This window comes from Mytilus californianus, unplaced genomic scaffold (assembly GCF_021869535.1).
Source record: "Mytilus californianus isolate M0D057914Y unplaced genomic scaffold, xbMytCali1.0.p SCAF_10, whole genome shotgun sequence".
NCBI lineage: Eukaryota > Metazoa > Mollusca > Bivalvia > Mytilida > Mytilidae > Mytilus > Mytilus californianus.
The window spans coordinates 7377838-7389893 of NW_026262582.1; the positions used below are offsets into that span (position 1 = coordinate 7377838).

Genomic DNA, 12056 nt, shown 5'->3' on the forward strand with positions numbered 1-12056 from the left:
ATATACAATATGTGTACATCGTCGGAAAATATAAATTCATTTGTACGAACTTTGGTAACAGGACAAAAAGCGAGGCTCCTGTTTCGTAGCGAGTACAATTTATTTTTTATATTTTCGACACTGTATATATTATATTGTTTTTATCCTGTAATTTACAACCGTCTCTTTAAGGTTTAGCTGTTTAAATCCAAATAAGTGTCTCTGATTTAGCAAAGAAATCGACATAGTTTAATCACGTACCTCAAAGAGGACCCCAAAATGAACTGTCACAAAAACAGAAATATTCATTATACCGTACTTTTTTAATATTTATTTTGTTGTTGTTTAAATAACACAAATGTAAATAATGGAATAAAGAAAAGCATCTAGCTATCTGCATGCTATCTAAAGCACTAATAGTTTGCTATACAACATATTTGCACCACTATCTGCAACCAACTTGCATAAAAATGAAGAGTAATATACACAGGGTTCATTTTCTCTCACTGTTTTGTTAAGTAAACAATTGTCTTGAAAATACCTAAGCAGACAGCGTGTGTCCTACTTGTTCAAAATATATTTGTAAGAACCTAAGGAGAAGGTATGATAAAGCCACCTGTCTGGTTCTAGAATTCAAATATCCAACAGTATCATAAATATATTAAATAACAAACACCTTTCAGGTGGAAAAGTACATTTATCTGTCTTTTCTTTGCCATGGTATAAACATAAAGTGCTGTGGTATAATGCCATGAAGACAGCTTTCCATGAAAACTAAAAATCAAGGATGTAGTCGAATGATTAATTGTGTCTAATATGCATTCGGTTTTCTCTATTGGCTTTAACAAATGGTGATTTACCCGAGCTAATATATATTGAATAGAGGTCCATAAATAAGCTACCTATAAACAGAGAATTGGAAAGTTCTAACTTAAGGTTAGCATAAAAATTCAATTTCATTTTATAAGTTAATCTATTTTATTTAGCACTCGACAATAGAACATGGGTTTTCTTTCAACATCTTCTCAAATGGATTTTTCTTTGGAATACAATCAACATCGCTGCTGACGCCATATCTTCGTATTTTAACAGACTCAGTTTTGCCATCTTTTTCAACAGCATCTATTCGAACTGCATTATTAACTGACATTCCAGGGCTCTCATCAAAATAGTTAAATGGTATTAGATAGAAACTACGAGACATTCCTGGTGTGTGGGTACTAGGCAAGTCTTCCTTCTTAGGAATGTGGTACATTCCCATTGAAACCCAGGCAACAAGGTCCTGTCAACATAAATACATATAGATTCATTGAATATTTATACAAAAGCTTAGTTTTGTACCATTTTTTAAACTATAATAACATAAACGGATTGAATGAATTTTATCCTTGGAGAATGTAAGAATTTTAGAAAACTATCTACTCAAAACTTTTCAAGCACAATCGTTCAATATTGCAGTATTATCAAAACTTTTTACATCTATCCTTTACACTAGTAATTTCCAGTGTCAATTTAAAGATTGACTACAACATCTTATTAAACAGAGCTTGTTCTGCATATGACATGTATTATGCTGAATTCATACAGATCTTTCATCAAGACAAAAAGAAAAGGTATCTTGCAAATGAAAAAAAAAAACACTTTATAGATTTCGAGAGTCCTAAGTGTTTTTCTGGAATTGACTTCATTGAGAACTCTGAAAACATAATTTCATATCCAAACATCGGTATAATTCAAATCGCCTTAATTTATCCATTATTTCTTTAACTACGTTCTAATTGCATTATTTCCCTAACATTGTATATTTTTTCCTAGTTTTCATAGTGAAAAATTTAGTATATAAAAGATAAGGAGATGAGGTATGATTGCCAATGAGACAACTATCCACCAAAGTATACTTTTTTTCCAATATCTTTTAATTTGTTGTAAATGAAACATACTATAAATATACAAAAAAAAATGTGCTCAAAATTACGGATCATACTATTCTATGAGTATAATGCACAAGGTTATTTCAACAATTTTTACTTCATTGTCAACAATACTGAATGAACAAAGTCATTACTTCTTTTTCGGTAGAGTATAATTTTCCTTTATGCTTTCTATCAATATAGATCACTGGTCCCTGAGAATTTTCTACACTTGAGTTAACTTTTTATAGTAAATTGATGGAATGATATAAAGTATTGTAAATGCTTAAAACTTAAAACAGACCTCGATTTCTACCAACGGCGAAACTTTGATAAATTGCATTATAAGCTAATTAAAAGGTAATTTCAATAAAAAGTAATAATGAGAATTACTACGAATGATATTTGTGAAAAATATTTTACCTTACTTTACTTTTTTAAACGTATCAAAAGGTTTACTTTCAAGAAATTTACCCTACGGTGCAAAACAACTGTTCGCTTTTAAATACTAAATTCGAAATATGAGAATACCGACATTACATAAAAAAAGATGTTCTCCAACAGTAATTTTCGAAACATTTAATTTACTATTAAAATAAATCCATATCATTGTTGGAGGGGACTCTTATATTGAGAGGACAAAAATAATGCAATAACATTAACGGTACCAATTTTACTGCGTATTTTGACAATCAATGTCAATTCAGTGATGCTCGAGAGGCCAAAATTTGGAAATCCAAAACTTACCAAAGTTGGAAGCATTCCTATAACTGATATTTTTGTGTATGAATACTTTACCTGATCTACAATATTTTCGTTATCGTCAATGAACTCTTGAAAATTAAAAACAGGATTGTAAGAATGTGCAAACATGTTGCTACTCGATGGTTCACTATCTTTGTACTTAGTTACGGCAACCTGATATTGCGACCAGCTGGCAGCTGGATTGTTTCCATCATCTGGAGGTCTTGTGTTTTTTATCATTCCTTCATTTACCAGTCTATATCCTGCCGAATTGCCAAACTTGTCTTTGACATTATTATTAACAAACGTTAGATACTTTGGAAAGTTGAAGTCAAATTTATAGGCTCCTTCAAATTCAGTCTTCTTAAGTCGTTTTATAAACTGGTTTTGAATAATCGTGGCATTGGGAACATCACTTGCTTCATTTGGAGTAACGACGGATTCAATATCCAGAGTTTCGAATCTGTTCTTTGTTCCTTTAATGTCAAGGTCAACTTTGAAATGATATAAGTGTTGATGCAGAGGTGCCATGAGGTTATCATCAAGCTGGAAACTAAATGGATTGTCTTGTCCATACCATGTGCTCGCAACAACACCGGAAGCTGTCACTTTAATTTTCATGACGCCATTATGATAAAATATAAAATCAATAATGTACTCATATGGATAGACTGTCGGAATTGTCCTTACTATTAAAACAATATTTTCAACACCTTCATAGAAACTATGAATATTTTTAAAGTATCCATGCTGACGACGAAGTGGTAGTCCTGTGTTGAATTCAAATACACAAATCGAATGTTCATTGAAAAGTGGTTTATCTTGGGTTTCAACCTTGTAAGATGAGCTAAGGAATGTAGCATCCAAAGGACAATCAACTCCAGGTACTAGATATTTTGCTAAAGTTCCTGTCTGGTAGCTGTTGTCTAGATAAAAAGATGTATATTCAAACGGTTTATAGCCGAAATAAAATACTGCTAGTTCCTGTGTGCTAACTTCATATGCAATACGTTCATTTTTGTATCGGATGTCATTTAGCCTTGGTCCACGGAAAGCTGCATTCGCAACATCAAATTCCCAGAAGCCATATGATATATGTCTATCGTAAATATTGTATCGTTTACCATCAGGGGAAACTTGCTGGGGGTCCTTCAAGGGCTTTTCAAATGGAGGCATGCCTCTTGAGGTCAAAATACGACGAGAACTTCCATTGGCATCAGGAAAGGGAACTTTTTGTATATTATGCTTGTATCTATTGTAATACCTAAGAACATCTTCTAAACATTTGAAGAAATGTCCATCGAACCATACTTTCAGCAGAGAAAAATTATCAAGTTCCGATTCAACCAAAAAGGCAAAATCTAAAGGTCTCAATATGTTATATTCTACATTATGCTGCACCCACCAAAAGAATCTTCGCTTTCTTACGCCAGATATTACGGAAGTTACCTGATTAAAATAGTTAGCTATCAGGCATCTATCACCGCAATTAGTAAACCGTCCGCCGTACAGGTCTAACAACATGTCACCAAGTGTCCTGTCTAAAAAAATCAAAACTTTTCCAACGTAATCTGCTACATTAAAAGGTCTGTCTATGAAAGGAAGTGATTTTGGTCGGTACGGAACATGTTTATAGGCGGAAGGGTTTGGTAAAGGACCAACAACTATTTCAATGACGTCTGGTTTTGGAATAGCTCCTCTGAAAATCATAACCTGTGCTTCTCGTTCTGGTTGAGGATGTCCATTATCAAGGTGATTTAGTATATCCCTTTTTAAAGGCCGATATATATCAGCAATAAAAATATAGTTCGAAGTAACCGAAGCCTTTTCTGCAACAGTGAGGTTTAAACTTGATTCTGCATAAAGAAAATCAAGAAGGCCTTTAATTTCTGTTTGTGTTAAATCACGAAACACAGATGGATGATCACTTTCCCGAGTATCAATGTTGCCATATTGGGATGAAGGTCGTCTACAAATTGGAAGCCGGGAAATATTTTCTATAAAATAAAGATTAGTTTATAATAAATCGATCATAATCGGACACTTCACTAAAGATGGAATGAAAAAAAATCGTTAAAGATACCAGGCTGAAAATTTTGTACGCCAGACGCGCGTTTCGTCTTCATTATAGTTTTTAGTGACTCTCGAAGCAAATAGGTAAAAGCCAAATCCTGTACGAAGTTGAAGAGCATAGAGGAATACAAAAACCCTAAACATTTTGCCAAATACATCTACGTAATCTATTCATGAGAGTAGAAAATTCTTAGCTTTCGAACAATTGAAAGTTTTGTAAACTATTTTTGTTATACCATTTCAATGTCAAAACAGAAGTACGATTAACGAATACGTTATGAATATGGTGCGTTAATTCGCGTTCAACGCGCTTTTCTGGATTAGCCTGCAACAAAAAACTCAAATAAAAGAAAGAACGAGTAGTTGGATAAGTACAACAATGATTCAAGGAAACTGTTTTGATACATTTAGATCATTTTATTAGATTTTATGGTAATCATGAGCTTTCGCATTGACTGTGACTTTCGTATTTGTTAAAGTTTATGGTACGCATATATATTTTTGTTTTAATTGATAATCGCAAGCTTTTTTGAGTTTTTTTTCAGCTTTATGTTACTCGCATATGTTTGTAGTCTCCTACTTTTAGCAAAATCAAGGATTTTTCTTCACTCTAACTCCATGCTTCCATAATCACCTACCTATATCTTTTAAATGATTAATATTGTCTTCAACTGAATGAATAATTTTGTCTGTGATTTGTGTCACCTTGTTGTGCCCCCGTCGTAACGGAGGGGGCATTAAGGTTTTCCCTTGTCCTTCCGTACGTCTGTCCGTCCGTACATACGTTCGTCTGTCCGTATGTCCGTCCGACCGTTCGTACGTACGAAATTGGTTTCCGATCTATAACTTAAGTTTGCCTCAACCAATTGTTCTGAAACTTATACACAATGCCTATAACCCAAAAACTCAGATCAAGTTTAAATTTGGGTGGAGTTATGCCCCTTTCTAGCGTTATATACAAGCGGGGAATCAATTGTGTCCCATGGACACATCCTCCATTCATTTTTTTCTATGTTTTTGCGGTTGTGTCTTTTTTATTCACTTAGACTTTCGAAAGGAAGATATATCTCATTTGGATTGTTTTATACAGTGTCGTTTTTTTGCTATTAGATAATTCATTTAAAAAAGTAAGAAAAAGCTAGTTAAAGTACTGATGTTTACCTTTCATCATCTTAATTGACATCTTTGATGCTATGATTGATTTTGTTTGTTGTTTACCTTCCTTTCATCTATCTTATATTTCATTAAACTGTTTTCTTTTAAACATTAGTATCAAAACATATAACTGTTGTAAGGGACTCTAGTATATTAGGGAACAAAAAGAACGTAAAATTATTGGCGGTACCAATTTTGTTTCTGCATTTTATCTAGGCGTTGATAAACAATATTTTAAAATAATGAAAATATTGTTTTTTTAAATTCAAAATGGGGAAAACTTATGGTGGCAAACATTAACGAAGCATTTTTTTAAAATTCAAAAAAGGGGAAACCTACGATGTCATTAATGAATCAGTTGCAGTGTGTCAATAATATAAACATGATACATCGGTATCTAAAAAAAATACATTTTTGCAAACAACCGACAGAGCTTGTTTAAAAGGAACACATAACCTGTGAGTACCGGTGTCGAAACAATTAGATGAATCATTCTAAATCCAACAAAAACTCTCAAATAAAGATGAATTTTCCTAAATCAAACGTAAATTAAAGACGTTTTGCTGCATTTGATCACGTAAGAAATCATCAAAGATTCCAAGGATCTACAAGGCGTTTAACCAATTAATGAATATCAGACTGAGACATTTACTTCCATATATAATTTTTTTGGCAAAATATTATGCATATCTTGATTGGTTAGTGCTGATAAAACCATAGTCAGATAAAATTACCGTAATTCTCAAAGCTGTAATAAGGCGAATGTAGCTACCGATGTTCAAATCTTGTAAATCGATTCCAAACAGACAAATTAAGGAAGCACATTAATGAGACAATCGAACCAACTCTAAAAAGAGCGAGATCGGATGTTTCGACAGGCGACGTCTCCTGCTATTCATGAACCGCCCGTCATGCGAATTCACACGTAATCTCAGTCTGCGAAATCAATCCTCATTTTAAAAAGAAAGCCTAATTTTATGTTATCCGCAAACAAATATTTGTCTGGACTTTTTTTTCATTTGATAAGCCTTTACATTTAATTCAATATAATAGGATCTTCAATTTGCCACTTTCTTTGTATAAGCAGTTTGTCTAACCTTAGAGCCAGTTGTTTTCCTTTAACCATTAAGTTGAGAACAAAGTCGGTATTTGAAAATAGAGTATTGCACGAAAGACTGGTAGGCACATTCGTTTTGTTAAATTCTCATTTCCCTTTTGATTTTTCTCACTTCCAACTTCACATATCACACTTCCAAGAAGGGAAAACACATTTAACAACGAGCAAAACCCTTACCGTATAGTTAACTATAAAAGACACCGGCATGACAACATATGACACAATTCAAACGAGACTGGGGACGAACCAATAAACAAAGAACAAATATGACAGACAGCAACCAACGATAATTAAATAAATCACAGGCTTCTGACTTTGGACATGCACATAAAGAAAGTGTCGGGGTTAAACATGTGTGTGAGCGCTCAACCCTCTCCTAACCTTAAACAGTGTTGTCAACAAACTGTAAAAATTAATTGGATTTGACTTGACCAATCAGATTAACAAGAAGCGCTAAAACAACTAACGTAAAGAAAAATACCCAGAGAACAATATAACAATACACTCAATAACTAAAATTTAGTTCAAAGTTCACTTACAACTAATAAATGGTGGTATTTGAAACTACAACTAATATAATGTTGGGATGGGTTTTTAACGTTTCAGATGAAAGCAAATTCAGAAAAACTCTTCAGACGCACAAAATTAAATAATTTGTATTCAATAAATAAGTCATTTCTCATTTTCTTAGAAACAATACACAATATGTCAACAATATCGTTTTCTTATTTTATACGAACTTATACATGTAAGTTAAATGCATCGCTGGTGTTTATAAGGAGATATGTAGTAAACGTTTATGATATAGTCAATCGTTTTGTCATATCTAAAATCTTGCATAAAGATCTTGAAAAAATCTTGATGTTGTGATGTTTCGGACTCGTGATGTCTTTTCGTTGCTTCACGTCATACGAATTCCTTAAATAGTGACGAATGAAGTCTGTCATACGGTAAAGTATCCATTTAAATATCTTCATGTACTAGTAATTAGGATTTCAATTTGGGCAATTTCCAATATAAGTGCATGGCCACGGTCAAAATTTATTTTATTTTAAGTATTTTAATTCGCTGTAAAGCTGATCTAGATCTTTCTTGCACAAACATGTCTAAATGACAATATTGCAGTGTCATTCTGTATTTACAAGGTTAAAGTGTTGGCATCAGAACTTTTATATCTATAATTCTAAATAGTACAAAATAGCATTTTTCTTTCCGGTATGTGCTGAATTAATGTTATCTCAATTGTACGCTTCTATACATAGGTTATCTTGGATAAAGATTGTTTATTAGGTACGCTCTTTTCTAAAAGGACCCGAATTAAAACTGTTCGCATCTGACTTTTGTCCTGTTGAAAGCTTAAAAACTTTAGTATATAAGATCTGTTGTCACTCTTTTAATTTCCGCTGCAGTTTTAAAGATCAGTGTAATTGACCATTACTATTCCGAAAATTAAAAGAATCTTTAGAATATGAGTCTTGTAACTTCATACATGTTTTGTCATACTGTTTTGTAAGTGCAACTAAGAGCAACTGGGTTCCTTATATGTGCTAGTATTAATTTGCCTTTCATTTCTCATCTTTTGAAAGTTTTTGTATTAATCTTTCTTCCTTTAATCGTGACATATTGTGTGACATTGAGATCTTAAATCCTACGAATATTGTTTTTTGCTCATCATTTCGACGGACTTCCAGGATTTGAAATATTGGTTTTAAGATGGCACGGTAGTATTTACATTCCGGAATTAAGGTTGCTCTTTTGTGTACCCTACTTAAGTCAATGTATCTGAACAGTGTGATTGGACAAAAAATACAGTATCTACTGAACATACTTCCCAAACGCAGGGATGAATCAGGTGTAGAAAAAATATGAAATAATTTTACATATAGGTGAAAATGAATTTTTGAGAATTTTTTTTCAATTTTGTATTCACTTCATGATAAAAGACCTAAAAGCACTAGTGGCCTTATGTTTATAAAGAGAGCAAAAACAGTAAACGGTCATCATAAATATTCAAATTAATTTCTTAATATTATAATAAAAAGTACTTCAGTTAACTGTATATGTAGAATTTTGGGCAGTGTAAGATATTCTGAAAAGACTATCATTATCTCTATGTTCCAGGAAATACTACCGTGCCACCTTAAACAACTAGTTACAGCACCTGTTTGTTCATTCAATTAATTAATTACTTTGTACGTTACTATATATGCAACTACCACATATTTAATGTGTGTTGCCATTTCTTTCTTTTAAAGAAAAAGTTATGAAAAACTTACTCCTCGATGTCCATTTTTGAAAAAGATTGAAGCATTTCCTACTAGATACCTATAAATATAAGTGTTAAAGTCATAATCATTAGAGTTAAAGAAAGAAGAGTGGCTGCAATAATAAAACAAAAAAGATATTACACTTTTAAACATGTTGTTTAGTTACAAATATCGCCTCTTGAACATTAATAAGACATCAAGCAGTATATGATTAATGATCACTTCCACATGTGGATTAGGATCTGCTTACCCTTCCGGAGCACATGAGATCAACCCTGGTTTTTTGTGGGGTATGTGTTGCTCAGTCTTTAGTTTTCAATGTTGTGATTTTGTACTGTTGTTCTCTTTCGGTCGTTTTTCGTTTTTTGCCATGGCATTGTCAATATAAGAATAAGAAGATGTAGTGACCAAATGACATCAAAGTTAACAACTGGACAATTTGTTTTCAACATACGAGTTTGAATATCCCTTTGGTATGTTTCGCCTCTATCATATATGTTTTTATATTCTTAAGCAATGAAATGTCGCTGAGAGAATTAATTATGAAAATAGCGTATATATTAAATTATTTGTAGGTCAGTAATGGCAACATCAAAAGCTTAAGCACATCAAACGACTGGAAAACAACTGTCATATTCCTGACTTGGTACAGGCATTTCTTTATGTAGAAAATGATCGATTAAACCTGGTTTTATAGCTAGCTAATGAGTTGTTGCATATGATCTTAATGTGCAGGAACCTTAGTTATCTCTTCACGCCAGGAATCAGATTAAGTGTCCCTTTTCTCACCGGACGTGGCTGCGTATTTATACATCTCGCACAACCAAAAGAATGCCCCACTTTAGCAAGGGTTTTGCTGCCAGTCGAACGAAGACTAAAAGTGATCGTACAGTGTATTTGTATTATCTAGTCACCCTTAAGGGTGGCTATAATATATATAAAATATCAGTGCATTATAAAACAAAAGCTTTCACAACTCTGTTACAATGGAATTGATAAATATATTAATATCATTTTCTTTTCGAATTTAGCAGATAGGCGTTATCAAAGCACAAAGTTTTTACATAAATGAACGACACCCTCTAAATTGAGAAAATAAAACACGTAGATTGTTTTTGTAAGAGCTATGATTTATGAGTTTGAATGTCCCTTTGCTATTTTTCGGCCATATTGTACTCAATTATGTACAATAAAATGATATTCAAAATTATAATTTAAAAAGGACAGAGGTTTGACATAGTCAGGTAAAAAGTAAATTAGCAAAAATAAAATATACGATTTGAATGCATGTTTGGTACAATGTTAGCGATATGAAGGCAAATAAATGATTAATTGTGAATGAATCACGAAACACTTTATTAACTAGTTTAACTGAGTGTCAATTCACTTGGCAGATGATGTGAACATATCAGGAGACGACGCATTTGCTCGCTCTTTTCAAATTTATGCGATACCCTCAGAGGTTTTTTTTAATAGATTTGTGTTTTTTTTAATGGATTTAATGATTTGAACATCGGTACACTACTGTTGCCTCTAATTCATCGTCTTGGAAAAATCTCAACAGTCATGTTTGGAAGAAATTAAAATATAATTAACATTTTGTGATACAAAAAGTACATTAGTACTTACACGATTTAGATTCCTGGAGTCTGAAAGTGTAACATATATAAGCAAGCTTACTACTAAGACATTCATCATAATCGATTACTCCAAGTCTGAAACAAAAATTAACATTCTGAATATCTTAGTTCAGTTAAACTTTAACAAGGCTAAAAAATACCTGAAACCGAATACCAAGACATAAACTGACCACAGTGCCAAAAATCATGCGCAGTTGTTATTAATCAAGCATTCTGAATTTCATATTTTAGTCTAACCTCTATCAAGTATCAAAATAAATACATCCAAAATACAAGAACAATGACGGACCTCAGTGCTTACAATCCACGTGTATCACAGTTTATAAGTCAAACATTCTGTATATCATAATTCAGGATTAACGTCATATTCGTCGCATCGAGTATTTAACACATGTCGTATGCATTTAGATGATCTTTAAACCATTTTGTTATTTGTGCATTATTTTTTATACCTTGCTGCATCAAATAAATTTAAATCACTCATATATTTACATTGTTGTTATAAATTGCTTGTACAAATGTAAAATTTTGTTATTTTGTTATGCAATTTTGCTTTATTGTTCATACCTTTGTGCATAACATCATTTAAATCAATTGCATATTTAGTTTGTTGTCAACATGAACAAATCTTTTTTAAAGAAGGTTATGTCATGATCTACATTGATAGTATATTTGGCGTGAAATTTTGAAGAGAAACTATTAATTTTGACTTCGTCATATTTTTACTTGATTGATTTTTCAAATATTGCGATTTCGCTACATAAACGCTTCACAAGTATGAATACATTTTCCTGTAAGGAACATGGATTATAATTTCTAATTAACCGATTTGCATTATATAAAGTTTTGATATTTAATTTTTTTAACTGCCAGAGAAAATTTAATGTTAAACTGGTATATTTCTTGCTGTCCAATTCTTTTCTGATGCAATTAATCAGAAATTATATTGCGTCAGTTATTAAGATCGATGTTTTGATTTGACTTCAAATAGAATCCATGATACGTGGCAGGAAAATGTCGACACTAATTTTCCCTTCACAGGACAAGTGCGTCCGGGCAATGAAACTGTCATCAGGCACGTAAACATGTGTGAGCATCAAACCTATAGGTTTTAAACAATCAAATCAAAATTTCTAGATAGAAACAGCTCTAAAATAAGATACAGTTTGTA

At 32.3% G+C, this 12056-nt stretch overlaps 1 protein-coding gene across 1 annotated transcript; it reads right to left on the reverse strand.

The window, feature by feature from the left end:
- Positions 1–961: 961 nt before the first annotated feature.
- LOC127717540 (putative amine oxidase [copper-containing]) lies at positions 962–11199 on the reverse strand. The gene is made up of 5 exons (XM_052223224.1): positions 11123–11199; positions 10875–10960; positions 9255–9303; positions 2688–4630; positions 962–1261 (listed from the first exon to the last, which is right to left on the reverse strand). The coding sequence occupies exons 2-5, from the start codon at positions 10941–10943 to the stop codon at positions 962–964; spliced, it is 2361 nt and encodes a 786-aa protein (XP_052079184.1). The 5' UTR covers positions 10944–10960; positions 11123–11199.
- Between the last annotated feature and the right edge of the window lie 857 nt (positions 11200–12056).